General features: G+C 36.7%; 2 protein-coding genes across 2 annotated transcripts; one reads left to right on the top strand and one right to left on the bottom strand.

Annotated features, from left to right (window-relative positions):
• Positions 1-1,015: 1,015 nt before the first annotated feature.
• Positions 1,016-17,722, bottom strand: itcha (itchy E3 ubiquitin protein ligase a). The gene is made up of 24 exons (XM_041980192.1): positions 17,622-17,722; positions 16,587-16,657; positions 15,320-15,461; positions 13,215-13,339; positions 12,280-12,411; positions 11,388-11,436; positions 11,084-11,262; positions 10,684-10,918; positions 10,388-10,483; positions 9,950-10,124; positions 9,536-9,605; positions 9,238-9,322; positions 8,755-8,883; positions 8,346-8,418; positions 8,152-8,223; positions 7,962-8,050; positions 7,574-7,733; positions 7,198-7,331; positions 6,407-6,547; positions 5,996-6,116; positions 5,068-5,172; positions 4,669-4,765; positions 4,510-4,582; positions 1,016-4,161 (listed from the first exon to the last, which is right to left on the bottom strand). The coding sequence occupies exons 2-24, from the start codon at positions 16,609-16,611 to the stop codon at positions 4,062-4,064; spliced, it is 2,607 nt and encodes an 868-aa protein (XP_041836126.1). The 5' UTR covers positions 16,612-16,657; positions 17,622-17,722; the 3' UTR covers positions 1,016-4,061.
• A 513-nt stretch (positions 17,723-18,235) lies between these two features.
• On the top strand, positions 18,236-22,909 carry bloc1s1 (biogenesis of lysosomal organelles complex-1, subunit 1). Its single transcript, XM_041981427.1, has 4 exons — positions 18,236-18,506; positions 18,622-18,694; positions 20,287-20,419; positions 22,316-22,909. Exons 1-4 carry the CDS (start codon positions 18,446-18,448, stop codon positions 22,424-22,426), a joined length of 378 nt encoding a protein of 125 aa, XP_041837361.1. The 5' UTR covers positions 18,236-18,445; the 3' UTR covers positions 22,427-22,909.
• The last annotated feature ends 538 nt before the right edge of the window (positions 22,910-23,447 follow it).

Genomic DNA, 23,447 nt, shown 5'->3' with positions numbered 1-23,447 from the left:
GTAACCTTGTAGGTTGTTGCAGCATAAGCATTAAAAAACAGGCATCTCACTTTGGTGTTTTAAATTATTTTATAGTTTTGTTTCTCAATCAATCCAGACCACTATTACATACAACTTATCCTAATAAATAGTGTTCACCCATTGACTTTCACTCATCAAAAAGACATGACTTAAAAAAAAGTTACAATTGAGTTGCAACTCAATCAGTACAACTAAACTTTTTGCATAATGTTATATTTTTATCTGCCCCATAGTCAGGAACACAGTGAATCAGAAAAGAGAAGTGGTTAATTCAACCCTCGAGTGTCAGTTTGCCTTTAGTTGTAGCCTGTTCAAATACTCAACAGTCATCATTATTTCACATCAATCTCTTAATAAGTCAGAATAACAGCAGCTAAACACTGAGATGTTTGCTGTGATTTAGTTGAATTTCCCCCCAAAAGGGATTAGATAAGAAACCATGTAAAGCACAGGACACAGATAAGGACTAAATCAGCAGTAAATGGTCAAGTGAAGGTGTACTTATTAAGTGAGGGACATTAGACCAGAGAGAAAAAAAACAGATTCTTTGGATGCAGTGCACATTGTAAGTACTCACATAGTTAATTGACAAACAAATGATTTAGATGTTGGTAAATCTCACAGTTCTGAAAGTAATTAAAGGGCAACTTATAGGGAATTTGCAGAACTTGACTTTATCAGTTGTTTCTCTAATTTTCACATATATGGGACACACAAAATCTGAACCACACTGCCGACACAAATTCTAATTACTTAAAGCTCAAAGAGTTATTGGTCATTTGACTATATCACAATACAAATTTCAATTTGCTTATATTCAGCAGAAACTGCCCATAACATTGTGAATAAACACAAATCACTTTTACTTACAGGCATGTTAACACCCTTTCAGAATTTTATTATATTAAAACTGGTGTCTGGTGGTTACTGCACCACTGAATTGTCTTTGTTTTCATGTGTGTTTAATAGCTTGCTTTGTGGGCATAGTCCACCCTTCCTGCTCAGGGCATACACACAAGACATTCATAAGAAGGTACATGTGAAGCTGTTAAAAGTCCAATTCTCCATTCCAGTTAATGATAAAACATATTTTAGGATTATTAAAACTTTTTTTTGTCACAATCTTACATTTTACATCTCAAAGAGAGAAAGATAGAGAGAACCAGTGAAAGTGGAAAAACATGCCAGAGCAAGATTTAAGTCAGCAGCTTGCTTGACACCAACTCTGTAATCATTTTAAATTAATTGCAAAATACAAAGAAATCCTCTTGAGCCTTATACTGAATAAAACAAAAAATAAAAATAAAGACTGAAACTCAACAGTGACATTTGAAGTGAAATGTTCTAGTTATTTATCGGATGCTAAAAAACTGATTAAAGGCTTTTGCACACACAGTCTGTATTTTTTTTTTTGATATTGCTGTATGTTCAAAAGTAATATGAGATGGCATTTTACATCAATCATATTTACACATTTTTTTTTATAAGCAGGCTGATTTTCTGCATTTCTTTCTTTTCTTTTGACCAACATCCACTTAGAGAGCCATTGACCTTTTAGAGCCACTGTATACGCAAGCATTGCCACCCCAAAAGTAATCTGACAAACTGATTCTATTTATGTCTTGGCTACCCAACATTTTATGAGAAATATTAAGTCAAGAATAAAGCGTCAAAAAGATCTCCACATTTGGTGGTCTTCTTTTTTTTGTACAGCTCCAGTATTGAGTACCGAATCAAACTACAGAAACCCATCTGTATTCTACAGCTATTTTATCAATTCATTCTTATTTCCTGCTTGATCTAGTAAAGAGTAATCAGGGTCTGGAGCCTATCCCAGCTGCCATTAGGGGAGAGGTGGGGTAAACCCTGGATAGGTCACCAGTCCATCACAGGGTCAACAAAGAGAGCCTAACTAGACCAACAAACAGGCACATTCACTCCTAAGGTCAGTTTAGAACCACCAATGAACCCATGCTTTTGGTGGGAGGAAACCAGAGAATCCTGAGAGCCCAGAAAGAAAGACCCCAGCTCAGATTTGAACAGGAGACTTCTTGCTGCAATTAAGAAAGTGCACTAGAATCTGTGTTGTTGGTTGACAAATTTAAAACAAAAACCAAAAAAACACGGCATGTACTCCTGTGACTCATTAAGACTCCAGTTAAAAGGCTTTCAACAGTAGTTCATTAAACTCCTTTGGGAACTTTTTTTTTTTATGCGACTGAAAATGAAAATAAAAAATTGAAAGTTAGCAGAATTGTTGAAGAAGACCAGAAATATACACATCTGAAGTTCTCATACCCTATAAAACTAGAGTCCCTTGATGTAATTTTAATTTAAATTACTACCTATTCTTATTCAATTATCAGTCTGCAGCTTCATGGGGTCTGCTGTACTATTTTTGTCTTTTAAATAATAAAAATAATAACAGGTTAACCTTTGTTTTCAGTCTAAAAACTTGAATTGATCTAATTTAAATACTAAGTGCATTTACATGGAACTGCATTATCCATCCATCCATCCATCCATCCATCCATCCATCCATCCCCTATACTCGCCTATTCCAATGCTGGGAAAGGCTCCAGCCTATCTCAGCTAGTATCAAATGGTAGACAGGGTACACCTTGGACAGGTCACCAGTCCATCACAGGGCCAAGAAACTGCATTTGTAGCTTAAAAGTGGATTCTATTTATTCATAACTCATCTTGTATGCACAGTGGCTCCAGGAGCTCAACATAAGCAAACTAAAGGAATGAATTGATCTTAAGCTGCACTGATTCGAGCTCTCAGAGCCACTGTAAGAACTTCACTGTCAGTCTGGACAATTCACAGAGAACTTACTACTAGTCAGTAGGAGCCATCATTTAACCAATCATCGCTCTGTATCACACAATATTTCCATATGCTCCCACATCATTAGTAACAGCTTATAATCATGCAGAAAAACCTTCAAAGTTACTGCATCCCTGACTGAAAATTAGGTAACCATTTATAACCTAATATACTGATATATACAGCGACTGTGAAGGGAAGGATTAGGGAACTTTGTCAAATCAAATTTCAACCAGAGCACTCTCAAATACACTTGAGAGCATCCAAATGTTCTCTATTTGAGTGAATTTAAATCAACGGTAAACACTAAATCTTTCTTAAGTCTTACAAAAACTAATCAAACAAATCACTGTTTGATTCTATCGTTGGCAAAAATGTCTTCTAGAAAACTATTGCACATAAAAATAGCCTCTCTTTAGAACAATCACAACAATCTTAGCGTTCACATAATCATGTGCAAACTAGTTTTAACTCATTACAAAGTTAAGTAATAAACCTGCCAATGTGAGAGAAAGTATTGCAACTAACGTGATCACATTCATTAAAGTTAATAATAAAAAAATAAAACTGCATGTGTGCTACAGAAGTCAGTACAGTGTGTTTTTTTTTGTTTTGTTTTGTTTTTTTTGGGGGGGGGGTATTCCTTTCAATAACAGAAAGATAAAAGTCTCAATGACCCAAAATCACAAAAGAAGTCTAATGTTGCTTTTAGTTTTAACCGTCACATCTTTTGTCAAAATACACAAACGTGGTTTTCTCCTTACACATAATTTTGGTGCATAGACCTGACAGGGCGGCTCTTACAAAATGACTGTACAGAATCAATGTTGTCATACAGAAACTGCACTATGCTTAAAACACTGCAAGTACAGACATAACAGAGTGAGAGCAGCGTCTTTTTTGTCTCTACTGCCTCACAGCATACGGAGCGCAGCGAAGTGAGATCACAGGTGGATTAGGGTGGAACAGATTTAGGTAAGAGGTGAACCTGGGTGTGAAGAATTCACAGTGCCCTTGTAAGAAAAAAATCTAAGATAGCTTTGAAATGTTAATAAATATGCTATTAAGACAGACAATATCTACCACATTATAACCTCTCAGGGCTGCAGGGAGAACCTGCTGAAAAGAGTGCTGTTTTCCCCTAAATGGATACGGCTCATCCAAGCCCACTGCTGCCATCTTCTTTCCAGCAGACACTGCTCTTGTTCCATCACTCCTGTCCAAATCCTTCTGTCTCCTCTATGGCGAACATGAGTTTCTCCTTCAGCTGCTCATAGCTCTTATAAGGTGGGAGGTCCAGGCGATTAAAGCTAAACAAAATAAAGAAACAAAATGATTCTTCACACAAATCTGCAGGATTTAAGCTGGAATTTCATTTTTTTTTTGGAAGTGCCAAGCGGTGGTTTGTCAGTAAGCAATCATGTTATTTTAATGTAGCTCCACATGGAGCATTATGACATGGTAAATTAAATATCATGCACCAAAGAAATGCACATTGGGTTATTTTTAGACTCAAACATACCATTCCAACGGCAACGTAAGAAGCTAAATCTAAAGGAAGGCTTTTGGTGGTTGTGTCTCTTCATAACAGTCTGGATAAGATATCAAATCATCTATTTGAAGCTTCAAGACTTGTATGAAGTTAAAAACTGTCTCACCATGTGTGGCTTCGTGGAAGCCAGTTTTCTTTGCCCACTTTCTCGATGCAAAACTTCTGTGGTCCATTGCTTCCTATTTTTTATTAAGGAGAAAGAAAACTCAGAGATTCTAATATCACATACTGAAATATTAGGTCTGTGTATGCCCACTCTGCATACCCATCAAGTCAGCAAAGCCACCAACAGGAAGACGACAGGTTCCTGTAACAAACTGTAGGAGTCTCATCCTTTTTTCGTTGTCCATCTCCTTCACAAACTGCAAATAAGAGCACAAGCTTTTTACAAGCAAGGACCAAAATTCTTTTTTGTCCATTTTACAGTTTGACTCTCTTCTTCTCTGCACCTGAATGGTCATGTCATACATGTTTCATTAGAGTGGAAATTATTTTTGATAAGGTGCTAAAACACTCACATGGATGGATATAATTTTTGTATCAAAATGCTTTTTTAAATAAATTAGCTTCAATATAATTCAAAGCACAATTTGTTATTTATTATCTTTGAGAAATCTTTAAGAGTGTCAACATTTTGAGATAAAATATCGTTTTCAGTACAAACCTGCCAGAACCAAAGAATCTGCTTGCTGCTTCGTGCATAATGTCTATAGATAGTATGTCTCTGCCAGTCCACCAGGTCAATCTCTTGCATCCCACAAAGCATCACCTGCAGATAACAAAAAAAAAGGAACAGAACAGGTTTTACATATTGTGACCCTCTTAAAATAATACCCTAAGTAATAAGTTATAAGTTATAGTGCACCTCCAAAGAATTAAAATGTCAAAAGACAATTACTGAGGCTTCAAAATGAACCGTGAAGCCATATGACATGCAGTGCAAGGTCATTTATAAATTATGACACTAAAAGGAAAACTCAGATATTCATAGAAGACAAATCTACCAAGCTTACACATAAAAAACAAGTAAAGAACATGAGGAAAATGTCAAAAAGTAAGATCTCTGAAGAACAGACTGGAGTCTTGAGTCGGTATTAACTGGGCCTCTTGAAAGGAAAGACTCAAAATCGTGAGAAATGCACTGGTTACATCACTACATGCTTGGAAATTCTTCCACTCCTTTATGCTGGGTTTTCATGCCATTCTTTTCAGTAGGAGGGACATGAGGGTGAGACTTTCACTCCACAACCTACCCTCTCTGTTCTCTGACAGATTGCTATATATGCTGGAAAACACACTCCCTTCAATTCCTCATGAGAAATTCAGTTCCCCTACACACAAGGGGCTTCCTCTTCATTGGTGAACTGAAACCATTTTTTGGCCTAAAAAGTTTTTTAAATAAAAAAAATAAAAATAAAATGTACATACACACTGACAATTCCCAGTACTTTTTCATGCTCCAGTATATATTGAAGAAAACACAGAAAAATACAGCAATGTTTGTTGTTTCATATGTAATGCAGCTCCAACACGGGCCCAAAGCTTTCCTGCTTTGAAATGGCTTTAGAGAAAAACTGTAGTTACTTCTGTACCTCCAATTCTTTAGCATCAAAGTACTGAAGGTACTGCTGGGGAAGAACTTCGTTGAATCCCTCAAAGAATGCTTGAGTCTGTTCCTCCACGCCTCTGGACAGCCTCCACTCTGCCACCAACCTGCAAACAAACATATGAGAATCCAATTAAATTAAATAAAGAAAGAAAGAACATTTGCAGCTATGTGATACCGTAAATCTTTAAATATTGTCATCCAGTTTTATAACTTAATATAAAGAAAATAAGAACTAACGGTTTTAATAGTGTGAGTTTTTGATCTTTGAAATAATAGTAGTGCATTGCAATGATATTGCAAGTCAGTTGAGATGAGTAGTGTAGCATTTAATGTGTTGCATATTAAGAGGATTCAAACATAGCTGCGCAAAAACACTAAGGTGAAGCAGCTGTACCTGATGTATTCCTCCTTATTTTCCTCAGTGACTTGGATGTTACCTCCATCTGGTTTCAGCTCATGGGTAGTCACCTCACCCAGGATCTCCTTGTCAACTGAGAAGAACATCTCCAGACCACACTCCTCTATATTATTATCCCTGCAGGCCACAGACAGTCACTGGTATTATCGATATGGTTTAAATAACTGGAGAAACTCACTCAGAGAACAAAGATCCACTGAGGCAGGCTTCACTGTGCAACATCAATAATGTCAAGATATTTTTTTAAACAAACGTGTGTTTTCAACATGTTCTATGTGGTATGACTGACTCAAAAAACCACTCAGTTATTAAGAAAAAATATTCATGCCCTGTTAGATATTATAGTGAATTGCTCAGAATTTTGCAAGGATCCTTTGGTTGCAACAACTTCTTCTCAAGTCAGCCACACAGTGTACATAAAATATGGTTTTGATTAGCCATCTTTGTAGCATATATAGACATACATCATGTGCTCATGTTGTACATGTAGCATGTGTCATTTGATACTTGGTGACTGACAATTGTGAAGAAATAAATTAACATAAGCTTGTTGATAGTTTGTACAGCAAAATTAGTAACTGATGCACAAAAGTGATCTCAGTTCATTCTCACAAAAGACTGTGTGCAATACGTAAAAGAACTTATTGATGTTACTTCTCAAAAAGCACTTTGAATATTAAATAAACAAGGATGGCTGAGATACAGTTTTAGAATACCTCTCACATTAAATAAGCCCCGTTTATGCTACACATCCATAAACTACCTACTTGATCCAAATGAGTGAATTATAAAACTCTGGATCTATGGACTCCAGATCTTTAAGAGCCAAGGGTTTGTTCAGAATACGCTTGTAGAAGGGCAGCGAGAAACCTGTGTCGATGAATTTGCCATGGAACAAAGCCTACAAAAGAAATCATAAACAAGAGTAAATTAATTTCTATCACAAACTACAAAGCATTTTAGTTTACCTTCAGGTGCATTAGTCTCGTAAATTTAAATAGTTAAGCTCTAATTGTGAGAATTAAACTTTAAAGATGATCAGATGAATATTAGATGATGTGATCCTTGTGCCTTTAAAAATCACACAGACATCAAAACTGACAAACAAGCCAGCAAATATAGTTCAAAAACAAATCGAGGTACCATGGCAATGAAGCGTCCTATAAACTTGAAGTACTTTAGATGGTCAGGGTTGATGTAAGAAGCAGGGTTGATCTGAAGACAGTAGTTGTCCTTGCCAGCATACTCAAACAAACAGTACATGGGATTAAGTACTTCATGGGAAAGCAAGAAGAACCATTCCCTGAAAGCAAAATAACAGGACAAAACAAGTCATACTGGCTTAATGAGGGTGTTAAAAAATCTTGATGATCAAGACTTTGATTACAATCTATAACCTATTATTTCAACAGTTTGTGTTTTTTAAGTCATGGGTGTTGTCACAAAAAAAAAAAGTACAAGTTAAAACATGACATACTTTACAGCTCACAGAGCAGCACGCAAATGCACAAAAAATGTGAACTTAAATTACCTGGCTACGCCTCCATAGTCCAAGCCCTCCTCTCCAGGGAAAATGATCCACAGTCTCCGCCTTAGATCTTGAGGGTGGAAACTCATGATCTTTGAAGGTAAAACAAGCATTAAATCAGTTACTAAACACAAGCAGCCACAAGGAAATGCAGATGAACTTAGAAAGCTGGACACGATATTAGTATGATTACCTGCTGAAACGAATCCTCAAACAAGGTTTTTCGCGAGACAGTAATCTTTATATGTTGAGGCATCGATAGTTGCTAAGAAGGAAATTTACAAGAAAAATATCCAAGTGTTGAAAAATCCAGAAAACATTAACAGAATCAGTAGATGTAGTAAAACTTGTTTGTTGTGAAATGTTTAAAATAAAACAAGGGCCTACCTGACACCAGAACCTGAAGTATTGCACTTTGGCTTTGAAGTCCCTGACGTACGTTATCTGTGGCCCATTTTCACTGTGAAACGTACCAAAGGAATGATTGTCTTTCTCGAATGAAAAAGTACACTTAGGGAATGTATGCAGGTGCTGATACCACATCTTACAGATACCAAATGAAATGCTGTTTTAGAATTTGTTAGGACAATAAAATCTACTCAGATCATGAGGCATTATTGAGTTAGCTTTGTAATTTTTATTAAATAAAACAGATGGCCTCTGTGTTTGGGTTACTGCCCTACAAACAACTATTGATCAAAGATAAGTGTTTAAAAAAATAATTTTAAAAAAGCTGCTGGACAGTCTGCCATCTGTTCTCCTAGCTTTATTCGTTTTGAGCAATTTTACAACTTACAGTGAGGATTTCCCTGTGCGAGGGTCTATGTAGGTTGTCGTTCGCCTGTTGTGGTCTACGAAATAAGGAATACCATCCACAGTGAACCTCATTTCCCAACCCTCTGGCAAGGGTTTGTCATTCAGCAGCCTAAGCAAAGCAAATCAGACAAGCATATAAATATAAAGCGGTTGTACCAGAGAATAAATTATTTAACAAATTCAAAACAGAAGAGATTATTATTGTTTGTTCTTCAATCATTAAATCACTCTCAACAACACTTGTTAGCCATATATATCCAAAATACACCAGAGAAACAAAATAAACACCAAAAGCAGGTCTTCCTCCCCCCACTGCCTAATAGTGAGCAGTAAGGAGTTATTTACTTTGTGTACCTATAATTTCCTTATTGGCATCACTTTTGTAATGGTCTACCATAGACTATTTGAACATTACACAATAAACGAATGGTAGGAGTCCAAAATCTGGACAGCATACACTCACCCTTGGGTCCTTGGGTCTTCCCACTGTGTTGTTCGAGTCGGATGATGAACAAAATATACTCTGCCATTGGTGTCTGTTCTCTTCTCTGGAATAAAGAACATTTGTGTACATCAGTCAGTCTAAATGCCATGATTTTTTACTAATTATGCTACTAATACAATGCTTATTCTGAATTTATAATACTCCAAATGAATGGTCCTATCTGTAAAAGCAGACTGGAGTTGGTGGACCAAAAGGTTCCAGTGTGAATGTGCCCTAAAACTACAGCAGTTATGAATAAAAATTTGTCAATATTTACCCCAACCATGTGGCAGAGGTCCCAGCGGGTCAAACTCTTTAGTGGCAGTTGCTGCAAACTGGTCTTGGAGCTAAATCAGAGAGAAAATGGGACAAATGGTGAGTCTAAAAGAAATGCTAGGACATAAAGAACTGTGGTACAATCCAAACTTATAAAACAAACAAATGCAACTGACCTTAAATAATTCAACATCTGTTTTGACTCATCTTGTTTACCATTTGATATCTAAGCAGCTTTCCACTGACTAGTTGTCTCCAACTACATCACCATAATCTTCGCTTCCATGTAAGTGGCCCTGTCTGCTTTGCCATATGACATGTTTTGCCTGCAAACTACTGTTGGTAAAACATTATCTAACATACTTCTTTAAAGAAACCAAAGTCATGCTTTCAAGTAAGTAAAGTAACTGCTTACCCCATAAATGAACCTCTGGTTAAACTGCTGCATTGCTCCCTGGAGCTGGCTGCGCTGGTTCTGCCATTCCTCATAATTACGCACCGACTCCTGTGTAGGCCGTTGCCATGTTGTAGTCCGCGTTATGTGGTCAACATAATACACTCTACCCATTGGGTCCACCCTTCGCTCCCACCTGCAGATAAAGAAGAGAAAAAGCAGGAGAAGTGCTTAGCTAATGATTTACATTCTGAGTGTTCAGCATAAACACAAAATTGCAATTCAACATCGCTGACCCTTAATTTAAACTATAAGATGAAGAAGTATATTTGCACTCATTTAAAAAGATGCAATAAATATGCAGATGTATACTGCGCCTCAATAAATCCATATTCAAACAGAACAAAACAAGACCCATGTTAGCATCTTATAAAAAATGAATCAGGTTTTTATTATTACCCTGCAGGCAGAGGCTCAGGCCTGTCCCAGGTTGTCCTTTTCTCAATGTGGTCCACATAATACACTCGTCCATTTTGGTCCACTCTTTGTTCCCACCTTTAAAGACAAAAAAAATAACATAAAACTGATTTTGATGGATGTCATCTTTAGGAGACTAAAACTTATTACAAATAAATTTGCCTCGCCTTGCCTAACGACCAAGAGGACTCATGCAATAAATTTTTCTAAAGCTGAACTATCATCTGCCTTTTTTACAGAAACAAGAGTGGGGGGTTATGTAACCAAATGCATTTTACCCTGGTGGCAAGGGTCCATTGTTAATGGGAGTGATTCTGGGAGTTGTTGTTGCTGGAGTTGCTGAGGTAGCAGTGCCTGGTTTAGGGCCGTTTGTCGTCTGTGAAGAAACTGCTGTCGCTGTACCTGCACTTGACTCATCTGGCGGATCTGAACAACCACTTGCTGATGCCTGAGAGGAGCCATCAGAGGCTGGGGCTTCACTCAGCTCACTAGGGGAAGAACTACTGGAAGAGGCTATGAAAAAGAGTCAAGGCAAGAGAAGAGAACAGTTGAGTCTGAATAAATCGGTGGAATTACAAATGATCTGCAGTCAATAAACATAAAAAGGTGGTTATATGGTTGCCCTTCTACGTCAACCAAAGTATAAGAATCTGTGAAATGTTTTCATGTTTCCCCTACTTGGTGAGGCTGCAGGTCTGTGTGGCATTGGAGGAGGAGGTCTGGCAGGTCTAGGAGGGCGTGAGGAGGTGGAGTCTCCAGGAGACGGTGAGGGAGAACCTGTACCATTGACTGTATGACCATTGGGCACAATGACCCAATCATCTGAGTCACTGGACGGAGATGTGTCCCTACTCGATCTAAAAATAGCAAAATACTGATTATGCATTTATTTTAAAGCTTGCATACACATTTTAAAAATGTACAAATGCACTGATGTGAGATTTGAATAATAATAATAATAAAAAAAGAAATTTAACAATACCTGTTGCATGTGTCGCCTCTTTGTCTTGCATTTCCATTAGGAAGAACAGCTAGAAAGACAAAGACAAAGTGTGAAATGGTTTATAAGAAAGTCAATTAAAACACAGTGCTACTGCAGTCAGATTATAAGAGAAAGGTTTAATTTGTCACTTAGTTTATTATGAGGTAAATGCCAATAAAGTCGACAGATAACAAATGTTTTATGACAAGTGCAAACTGGTATTATATGTAAAGCAAAACACTGCGCATAATTTTACACATATCACAACAACAGTGTGTATAAAATTTAACTAAGCAGAACAGTTTACAATTGAACATATTCATTGTGCACTCTGGTGGCTACAGTCTGGAATGGCGACTCTGTCTGAACTCACTACCGGATGTCAGTAGTTCTCAAACATTTTGTGTAACAAAATGCAATGACTAAGTGGTTAATTGTGTGATTTATCAAATGTGTCATCCTGCAGCCATCCTCTAAATGTAATACTTGGAAACTGTCAGAATCATCAATAATAAGGAGAATAAAATGTTTTTGGGTGGATTCTGTTCACCGCTGTGACAAAGCATCTATATGCCCAAAATCAGCTTCTCTCTCCGAGATTATGTCAAATTTGGATGTTTAAAATATCACCTGTAAAACATTTGGTTTTGGACATTCAACATGTAAGGCATGACAACTATCAGAAACTTCATAAATAATGAGGTTAAAGTGGTTTTTGGTGGATTCGGTTCACCACTGTAACAAACCACCAAGATAAGGCCAAACTCCGGTTTTAATATGGCATATATTTATGTATATTAAAAAATATATTATCAAAGGGGGTATAGTATTGACATTTTTTATTATTAAAATATCTCTCATTCTTACTGTGAGTTTTTGTGTGGTCCCCTACCTTGTTCACTCTCTGCCAGAGCAAAGGCTTCTGAGTCTACCTGCATGCCATCCAGACAGACTGACAGATCACCCACAACATCCCGGGGGTCTCTCTCAGAGCACAGCTGCAGTGTCTGCACTACCTCACACACTTAAGAGGGGACAAAATTAAGCATTAAGCCAACTTTTTAAGTTACAAGAAGAAAATACTCATGACAGAAAAACACATTTAGACCAATAAGATAAAAAAAAGCAATAATAAGCAATGCATATTTAAGTACACACTGTTACTGGTGAGCCATTTAGGATTGAAACTAACAAATACTGAGAAAACATGTCATGAAATCACATGATTTTTATTAGAGATCTTTGTTACCATTTCAGCTCTGCTGGTAACGTGGCATTAAAACTTGCTACAGTCAACCATTCTGTGAGCTCAAGGCACGGAGTCACATGGGTGCGACTAGTGCTATGGCCTCAGATTCTTGTTCAGTGCTATCAAATTAGCTGCTGTAACACAGAAGTTAGATGAGATTTTGTAGTCACATGTTTAGTGAATGTTCACCGGCTCTGAGAGGAGCCATTGTATGAACTATAAACCCACTTCGAGAACAAGAAAGTCAAAAGTTTAGGAGATGCCCGAAAAGGAAACCTAGAGAATAATATGCATGTCAGCTGTTACTCTTATCAAAGCACAATAAAAGATTACCATAAAAAACACTGGCAGATATGAACCCTTACATAACAAGTGAGTGCAGTGTCTCAGTGGTGTGTAATATTAGCTAAATATGACACGCTGCAACTAGACATACAAAAACAAAATTAATACTGAAAATAAAATAATGAGATATAACTTGTTATTGTCACAAAACAATTAAATATGCAGTGCACTGGATGGTTTGTCTTTAATACCTAAAATAACCAAAACCAAGATATATGATTGTATGAACTCACATTTTAGGTCATTATCCTTAAGGGTCTTACTAATCTCCAGAGTGGCTATCCCTAACAGGATGTCTGCCTTCAGCGTCTGGTGACTCCAAACTCGAAAGATCAGCTTGCTGACTGGAGTCACAATTCTGTAAAATTGTAAGAACATTACAGTGAAAACCTACAGACAAAAGGAACAGGATGCACAAACACAGAAAGTTTACAAGAGAAACATTGATTAATGACCTTTATTATTTAATGTTTTTCTTTTTTCTATTTTTTTAAATAGAGAGTAGACTGCCTTTATAGATCTGTGATTTTTTTACCCACCTTTGTTATATATAAGATTTATTCATTCAGACAATTATTGAATCCCTTCAAGAGGCAGAACTTTCTCAAATTAGAAATTTAATGCTTAAGTTTCAAGACTTGTTTGTTTTTCAACCTTGGTAAAAACTGCAACTCAGTTTTTGGTTATATTTGATTAGATTGGATAGATACTTTATTCGTCACCACAAGGAAATTCAAATTCAATAGGATACAAAGTGATCAAAAAAGTGATCAAAACTCCAAAGTCCAGCAGTAGCTGCTTAGATGAAGTTGGCCCAACTCCTTTCAGAGGAATTGCAAGAGCCAGAGGGACATGAGGGGAATAAGCAGAGATTGCAGTAGCAGAGGAGAACTATCAACTCCAGGTATGGAGAGCTGGTGTGGTGTTGATGATCCAGACATAACATTACACCAGCCTACTTTCCATCCCTCAAGAACACCTGAACCCTAGCTCATTATGACAGCTACATGTAGTGTTTTCCAATTTTTCCAATTATAGATTATATAAAAATGTTGACCATGGAACTTGTTCTAACTCTTTTTTTAAAAAAGCACTTTAGGAAAATGAGTAATTCATTGTGTTTATGCATCACCTGCAGAATTTCTATCATGCTGATGGTAATTCTGAATACAGACCACCTTTCATTAGAGGTCTCATTGATGACTGTATGTTGCAGCGTTCTGGAGTTTCAGCTTTCTGAAGCTGTGGTTATCCAAAGTGTCCATTTGGATACTCCAAATAGACACATTGGATTATGACTGGACATATTCACTGAAAAAAACACATCAAATAGTCATTTTTGATGCTATTGTCACTAAAGTTTATCTAGCATTAGGCAAGCCTTCCTGCTACAACCTCATTTGATTTTCCAGTGCATATCTACATCTTTTCATGTGCAGCTAAAAGAAAAAATTAAAGAAAAATCCAAGCAAGGAAAAAAATGTTTGATTACTGTGTGTTCCAACTTCATAGCTACATGCAAGTTACAGTTATAATAAATTTGAAAGCTGATTATAAAAATTCAGTGTTATCTTTACAGAGACCATGCTTTTGAATGTACTCCAAAGGGTCTAATCTAGTTTGGGTATGCCTTTTTAGGCATTTTTTTAGGTTTTGGGGGTGACAATTAAGGGGTTAAAAACATCGTCCTCCCCTCTTTTTTTCCCTGAAGCTGAAACCCTCATTCACACCTTCATAACATCTTGCATAGACTTCAGTACATTCAAAGCTCTGCCGCTCGCCTCCCCACCCTCACCCGTTCCCGAGACCACAACACCCCTGTCTGCCAAAACCTTCACTGGCTGCCTATCCTATACCACATCAAATTCAAAATCTACCTGCTCAGCCATAAAACACTCTATAACCAACTCCCCTGTTAACTACATGCTCCACCCCTACACTTTTTCCTGTACCCTTTGGTCCGCTAATGCCAACCTCTTGATTGTCCAAAAACCGAACCTGGGGTTATAGGGCCTTTTCTGTCGTCGCCCCCACCCTTTGGAACTGTCTCCAACAATATGTGATGTAGGAAACACAATTTTAACATGAGGAGTCTGTATTTGAACCATTATTCTATATCCCTAAGCTGTAACCTTTAAAAACAGTTTAAAAAAATGTTATATGCTGAGCCTTTTGTCAACTGTAAAACAGCAAGTGTTGAGTACATCACACATCACAATGTTCAATTTATTCTGAATCCATTCCCGATGAATATGTTTACTATCAAGTGCCATCATCTTATATTTAAGCCATCTGTAAATCTGCTTCCTCTTTTATGGCAAACAACAACTGTACTCACACAGTGAGAGGCTGCTTCCATTTGGGACTGTGTGTGTTGCTGCATTTTTCAGTTCTCTTTGACTGGCCATCCACAGCTACCTCAACATATGGACTAGGACCAAACCAGTTCTTTTTGTTTTCCTTCAGCTTGGCTGAAAGCACTGGAAAGAGAGAGAGAGAGAGAAAAGACAATAAGCACACACCAGCAAACAAAATTACATCACATCTAAATTTCTTTGTCATACTTTTCAGTTCTGAGTATTTTCTAGGCTGCTACTTCCTGTGAACTCTGTTACTGAAGTTGTTTTCTTTTTTTTTTACAACAGGGATTAAACCTGCTATGATAATGATGCTACTAAGTACTTAAATCAAAGAAGTCAACAGTACAGCCACTTATGACACATGTGCAGCATGAAAAAGCATTTTTTTCAGCAACAAAGCCAAAAATAAACACAATGAGCAATGTTGTCCTGTCATTTTTCAAAAGTTTAATAATTATCTAAGAGTAATGTTTGTGGAAGAAAATGTTACCATTGCCTTTTCAGCTGTGTGGTTTGAAATGATTATCAACAAAAGCTTTTAGTAATATTCATCATTTTCCTCTCTATTGGTGACCTTGTTTCATGTTGTGTTTTCTTCTTGGGTGAGATTGTTCAGGCCTGATTATAGAGAACAGATTTAGAAACAAAATAAAAAAATAAATTTAAAAAAAGGTGGGGCGGGGGCACAGGAATCTATGCTAAAGGTCTTCGTTCCTTCCAGTTTCCTGCCACACCAGTTTGTTGACGACTGTTGGTTTAGCTTTTGCATTACATTACCTTAACTTTCTTAGTGATGGGACGAGTCGACCTTTGTTCTGATGGTGGTTTATGGTAAATGAAGGACACAAGATCCTTTGGTTCTTTGTAGACTGATCTGAATGTTGGCTCTTTACTTTGCTGATCTTGACCAGCCCATCAGTTTTTGGTTATTTGGTAATGCTTTGGTTACCCTTAAATCAGAAATAACCTGCTGTACCTGCCTGCTATTTTTTTACTTATGTTGGATCCTTTGTATATTCTTATATTATCACTGTATCAGTGGCATAACACTGACTCAAAGTGACATTAAAATCTGGGACAATACATTTCAAATAAAGAGGTTAATTAAGGTTAACAAGCCTCACATCAATTTATCAAGGTTTCTGAAGTGAGCTCAATAAATACAAGACATTGTATTTCTGTCACAACACTTGCCTGTTTACGTTAATGTGGTCTTTAATAGATGTGAGGGTGGGGGGTAATTACCTGTGACTTGTAATTGGGCCTTCATGGTTCATCCATAACACTGGATCCTAGTTTGGCCACAGGGAGTCAACCTGCAACCAGTGACATCGGATGTAAACAAAAGACACTCTATGCATGTAACCTACTACAAGTTATTAAGCTGCAACAGTCAGTGGAAGATATAACCTGACTTTCCAAGCAATGGCCAATAAGGTTTCAGTAAACAGCCTAATAAAACAGTGTTATTGTGGTATTTGGTATCTGGAGGCATCAATCATCACTGTCTCAAAATATATCGTTTGTATACTATGATAATAGTTTTAAAAATCTATTTTCAGAATAATATGGCTTTGTGCACTAACAATAACTCAGTTATCTATACATTTGTTTTAACACAATATACACATGTCTTTTTGGCTCTGTTCAACTTGTCTTGCTTAAAGTAAACTTGACACCTTAATGATCATGTCTGCTTCTCGGAGAGTGTGCAGTTGACATAATTTTAGTGTCAAAACCTTTAGAGCAGTGACTTGGTTTAATCTTGGTTATTTCTAGAACCAGTCAAGCACCTTCTATAATTGAAAATCCCATTATCAATTTGGCTAATTATGTCTCAGTCTACCTCTCTTTGCAAAACATAGTTTGGACTCTACAAAACTGAAAAAAAGATTTTGCCTGCGTGAGATTCAAGTACAAAGTTAATGTGGCGACATGGTGGCAGTGCGTAGATAAGTAGCTTTATCTGTCATAATAGCGAGTGTTAGCCAGCGGGAGATTTGTTGTCTAGACAACCTCAAATCCGAGCGTTTTTACAAAGCATTTAATACGACTCTTTCATAGCCAAGATGTCTTACTGACCAAAAAGAAAACGCATCATTATTACTACTAATACCTGGTGTGTTCCGCTACCTGGAGCAACTTTGCTTGCCGACGTTGAGAATAACAACGAGGCTGAGCTAACATGCTTGTTTAGTCTTACGCTAACACCCAGCCCAGACGGCAACTTCGATCGTTCAGTGGACACCTGTCATTCAAGACAAGACAAAATTTCCATACCCGACAATAACAGACGGTGGAGAGCCACGGGGTTATCCGTTTCAGCAATGTCTTGATTGTTGACAGTTACTAATCAGCCATTATCACGAACTTGTTTTCCGCTAGCTAAAAGAAACACTGTACTTCCGGTACATGCTTTTCCAAATAAAACATAATGGTAGTTTGACAGGACAAAAACAGTGTAATTTCCATTTAGGCATAACATGTATTTCAAAGGTTTAAAAACAGTCAAAGTCTACATTAACAGACTGATTTGATTCTGTAATTACAAACAAGATCTATAAAACAGTTTAGTAATGAAAAGTCCCAAACCTGCCTGGAAATCATTGCTTTTCAGTCTCCTTCCATTGCCAAACGTGAGTCAAGAAACGCGTTATTTAACATCTATGCTTAAAGTCAGTATTAAAGTTGTAGGAAAATTAATCACTATAAGATATGTATTCAAAGATATACAATATAAGTAAATGTTGCTTCAAGTTCTTGCACACTTTATTTTGAATATTTTGACTAAAAGGTCGATGATGTCATCACGATACATTTTTATTTTCATCAGTAAATATACAGATAAAATATTTTTGCTGTTGACTTGTAGCGTCCACTAGCTGCCTAGACACACTTAAACTTCAGATTTATTGATAAATTGCACTAATGACTAATGATAGATAGCACATTTTGAGGGCACGCCCACATCTGACATCTTCGCTCTTGGTCTCGTGATAAAAGGCTTTACGTTGACGCTGCTTGTCACTTTATGTGTTCATGTGCTGTTTATTTGGTAAATGATTTGATATTTGTGATACAATCACGACAGCTGTTAAAAGAAGATGTTGTCTCGTCTTCTGAAGGAGCACCAAGCGAAGCAAAATGAGCGGAAGGAGCTGCAGGGTGGGTCAGGGCTAATAGCTAGATAGCTATGGCGCTAAAAACAAAGCTGAGACATATAAGGCCGCTGTAGTTTATTCAACCTGATTCAAGTTGATTTCCCATGTTTCTGCCACAGAGAGACGCAGACGAGAAGCAATTGCTGCAGCCACCTGCCTCACTGAAGCCCTGGTAGATCATCTCAACGTTGGGTATGAAAAAGCTATACTGTCACGCGAGATTGTTTATAGTTGTGAAAGAGTAGGGTTGGGTTTTGTCTTTTATTCATTTAATTGCATTATTGCTGTAGTACAGTACCAGTCGAAGGTTTGGACACAGCCATAATGATAAAGTGTATGTATGCATGCGACACACCCTTTTTTACTTTGGTTGTTTGAAAGGGCTTTATAAATAAAGTTGAGTTGAGTTCATTTTTTGCATTAGTTGATAGTGAATCAGTTTTTTCATAATATATTTTTAAAGATTTAAAGTATTCTCAAAATCCAGGCATGGACAGAAATGCAGGTGCTGACACTTGGTTTGCCAGAATAGTTGCTGATGCTTGGACCATGTGTTGTCCTAATCTGATTGCAATGAACATTACTGTTGTCATTTAAGATCTTTTCAAATGAACAATATAATGAAGAGGATTGTTTACATACAAGTTGTATGTAAAGTGAACATTTAGATGTCATTCATGGTTCAGACACTTCTTTTGTGTTGTTTTTCTTTTGTTTTGTTTTTTTTTTTTTTTGTTTTTTTTTGTTTGTTTTCTGTTTTTTATGACTGAGATTTAAAAAAAAAAAGATAAATGAATGAACAAAAACTCTCATGTCCTTTGGTGCAATAAAGTTAAATAATTGTGATTCTGGTATTGACCAAAATTAATGGTGATACTTTTTTTTCCATAATCAAGAAGCCCAAATTTGACATTATCAGACGTAGACGACACCTAACTAATGACAAGTTATTGAGACATTGACGTTTTATGTGTGTTTTTTTTTTTTTGTTTTTTTTACAAGTCTTGTTGGAGACAGTTGTTTTACATATGTTGTCTAGAAGGTAATTTGCTTTGGAGTAGATCAGGTCTTCAGAGAAGCTGTCATGGTGACACACCTTGTTTAAAAAAAAAAAAAAAAAAAAACTAACTACCTCTTATGATGCTGAAAACCAACTGTTTCTTGTAATCCTGCTTTGTAGTGCAGGCTCTAGGCTTTCTTGCCAGACAACTGGCGTAAACTTGCTGCTTCTATGAAAATGTTTGCAGCATTTTCTGTCTTACAGGTATGCTCACCAATTCAATCTTAACAAACTTCACTTGGCACAATTTTGCAGTACCTTACATATACATATTGAGTAGTAGGTACCATTGTTCAAACAGATTTTAGTAAATCTGTATCCCGTGGGCTGCAGATCCACTACATCTGTTTCTGAGCCAATAAAGTAATGCAATCCATTCCTGACTGGATAGAATTGGCTTAATGTGTAATACAAGCTGAAATAGCATATTGCAAATGTTTTAATTCTGAAAGATGTTAGGAAACAAAGGCAATCAGCTTAAAGAATGAGAGAGGGATGCAAATACCACTGTGTAGTTCCTGTATAAAAAGAGATTATAGTCAACAGCCATTATTTATGGTATTATATATAGTTTTTAGTGGCCAAATTTTCATTAGCCTGAGCCCAGGCTGTCAAAGTAGAACACTAACCTTTACACAACACAGAGGTGATACAATACATAATGAATTGTTTTCATGCATTAAAAATGCTGCAAAGTTCATTGTTGTCTCCTCTTTCACCCAAGTGTCGCCCAGGCATACGTAAACCAGCGCAAACTGGACCATGAGGTGAAGACTCTCCAGGTGCAGGCGTGTCAGTTTTCCAAACAAACTGCTCAGTGGATCAGCATGGTGGAGGGTTTCAACCAAGCCTTAAAGGTAGTCTACGCTGTATTAAAACAGAGGATTACAGTCTTGAACTGGAAACTTACTGTTTTGTTTTTTTTAAATGAAGAATATCTGAAGTGATTTGCAATTATACAGCTTTACATCACATTGGTTGTCTACTCCTTGTATAATAACTATAGGTCGATTGTCTAAATAAAATCTAGTCTCATTCCACACATCACACTTCATTATTTGGCTGTTGGACCAGATATGCCATGTCACTTCAGTAATGAAATCTAACTTTAGTCTGAGTGATTTGGTCAGGGTTACTGGTACAACAAAATATAAACTTGTAGATTTAGCCATGAATACTCTCTCTTCATATTTTGCTTTTTGTTAAGATGAAAAATAATATAACCAGAAGTATCATTAAATTGTACATTTGATATTAAAACATGGTTGGCAGGAAAGTTTTTACTGGTAAACTGGGACAAAAATGAAGCTTTAGTTATTGGCAATGAAGCTCAGACAGAGAAACTGTCAGTTCATCTACAATTATTCACTTTGAACCCATCTAAAGCAGTAAAGAATCTAAAGCAGTAAAGAATCTTAGTTTTTAGCAATATGTTGGAAATGTAATTAAGACTAGTTTCTATCACCATAAGAGCATCACCAGAATAGGATGCATAGACACTTTACACGCTTTTATTCCTCCCAGAATTGACTATTGCAATGCTCCCAAGCAAAACTATTGCCCCAAAACCCAGCTATCTGGGTTCTGGCTCAGAAAGGGAGCACATATAACACCACTTTTAAAGTCTCTGCATTGGCTTTCTGTCAGTTTCGGGATAGATTTTATGATTTTTGTACTGGTTTTTAATAGCTTTAATCCAGAGGAATTTTCTGAATTGCTTTTATTTTATGAGCCAGTTAAAACCCTCGAGTCTCTTCAGGGCACAGTTTTTAATCATGGGGAGAGAACTTTCTCTTCTTTAGCCCACATTTGTGGAACAACCTTACTGAAGTCCTGAGGACAGGACTATCACCTCACCTTTTTAACCTGGCTTTTATTTGAATTAATATTAATTATATGAATTAATATTAATTTAGCTAATTAAGTTAATCTGATTATCATTTTTAGATTCCATTTTTAGTTTTATGCTTTGTTTAAATTTTTAATTTCATTCATCTGTTATTCTGTTTTTTCATCTTATTTGTTTATTCTTTATTTTATTTCCTGTATTTAGTCTGTGTTAATGTTTTGGGCCTTTTATCCTATTTTGTCCGTTTGATGTATTTATTTATTTTATTGACCTCATCTCTAGTTTTTCCTCACTTATAAAACGTCCTCAGTTCACTTTTATACTGTGTGCTCAAACCAGATGACTTCTGTGTGTGGGTGTGTGTTTAAGAAAGCGAGAGAGGCTTTAGGATTTTTTTCTGTTGATATTTCTGTTAAGCACTTTAGTTACAAGAATGTATTAAAAGTGCTATATAAATAAAATGTTCTAAATGAGTGACTGAGTCATGCATGCGTGCAAAGAGCTGACTCTGCAGAGCTCATAGTACAATTGCGTCATTAGGTTGACCAAAAAGAAGATTAGTTGCATTCAGGGACCTTGACACGGCTCCTTTCTGAGTATATTATGCAGGTGGCGAAAGTTTCCATTCCCTCCACACAATTCTACAGCTCACATCATCTTCACATGGTCAGTTAGGGTGAAAGGATGCTATACATTAAATAATCTTATTTCATTTAAGAATGATGTGGCTTGTTATAATAAATCACAACTTTTTTTCTACAAAGAAATTTTAAGAAAGATGTCTCAGGGGAGGAAAAGAAACTGTCACTCAGAAAAACACATTTTGAGATGATCACTTAAGAGCTGTGTGAGGTGACAGTTACTGACTTTTTTTTTTTTTTACTTATTCCTCTCTTCTCAATAGGAAATTGGGGATGTGGAGAACTGGGCCAGAAGTATTGAGATGGACATGAGGACGATCGCCACAGCTCTGGAATATGTACACAAGGGTCAGCTTCAGTCCAGTTGCTCATAAAAGTTGCATCGTGTGTTAGACATTTACAGCTGAAACTAGAATCTGCCCAGTTGAACTGTAATAGCAAAGAAATGACTTTGCTCCTCTGGGTGTCCCTCTAAGGAGACCGAGACATTTTGCAGTACTGGTATTATAGGAATGAGCTCGCAGTAGTGTTGGAGATGCATCAGTTTAAGGTCTGGCAGGAGGTGTCTTAATGTAACATTTTTTGGCATTAAGTTATTATTGAACAGAGGAAGACATGTCACATGTAAAGACTTGCAGATTTAAGAGGTACCCAAAATATTTTTTTTTTACCTGTCCTCTTGTTTGAAGTATTTCTTTAAAAGCCTTTGATGGGACAGCTTTGTGTTCAGGACTTCTTACCTAAAATTTGCTTGTCTGTTCATATCCATCTCAAGCCAACGCACAGCAAGGAAAGTACTTTTTTCTGTTGTTTCCGTTTAGTCATGTCCTTGTTTTTAATAAACATGAAAAAAACTACATTGTGTGTGTGTTTTCTTTCCTCTTTGAAACAAAGTTATGAGGAATTAATTTATTACAGAAACCCAAATTGCAAAGAATGACAAAGCAAAATACACACAAGCAACCTAATTTAAACCCAAAAAGCTGATGATGGATTGTCGTTTTTATACCCTTTAGAAATATTCAGGCAGAAATTAAATATCAGTTACAGCATGAAGACGAGTTGTGGTGTGTGTTGTTAAATACAGTCTGTACGTTGGAAATTAGATCTAATATAAATATAAATAAATACTAAGAACCTGGCTGATGGCTTAATGTGCCTGTTACAAAAATAAGGGGCCTGAAAGAGTCCTAAGTATAAGTACAAAGTTTTGCAACAAAACTGTGTGAGCCACTAAGTACAATAACTGGATAAACCCATTTGGTGTGACTGGACAATCCATGGAATTTGTGTCATGAATGAAAGTTATATCACCCTGATTGTGCCCGCTGAGTTCACTAATACAGACATGTTTGATAACTAATTACGCTTTAGATCTGCTATGCATGAGATCGA

The sequence above is a fragment of the Melanotaenia boesemani genome, chromosome 3 (assembly GCF_017639745.1).
Source record: "Melanotaenia boesemani isolate fMelBoe1 chromosome 3, fMelBoe1.pri, whole genome shotgun sequence".
Lineage (NCBI taxonomy): Eukaryota > Metazoa > Chordata > Actinopteri > Atheriniformes > Melanotaeniidae > Melanotaenia > Melanotaenia boesemani.
This window is presented reverse-complemented; position numbering and strand designations above follow the sequence as displayed.

What these genes read in the sequence shown, in the direction of transcription:
- bloc1s1 (XM_041981427.1), top strand. Translation starts at nt 18,446, where the DNA reads ATGTTGTCTCGTCTTCTGAAGGAGCACCAAGCGAAGCAAAATGAGCGG. An exon ending in TGAGCGGAAGGAGCTGCAGG is followed by an intron (nt 18,507 to 18,621) that starts GTGGGTCAGGGC and finishes TTTCTGCCACAG; the next exon opens with AGAGACGCAGACGAGAAGCA. An exon ending in GTTTCAACCAAGCCTTAAAG is followed by an intron (nt 20,420 to 22,315) that starts GTAGTCTACGCT and finishes TCTTCTCAATAG; the next exon opens with GAAATTGGGGATGTGGAGAA.
- itcha (XM_041980192.1), bottom strand. Translation starts at nt 16,611, where the DNA reads ATGAAGGCCCAATTACAAGTCACAG. An exon ending in ACCTCTGCCACATGGTTGGG is followed by an intron (nt 9,323 to 9,535) that starts GTAAATATTGAC and finishes TCTTTATTCCAG; the next exon opens with AGAAGAGAACAGACACCAAT. An exon ending in AATAAGGAGGAATACATCAG is followed by an intron (nt 6,117 to 6,406) that starts GTACAGCTGCTT and finishes GTTTGTTTGCAG; the next exon opens with GTTGGTGGCAGAGTGGAGGC.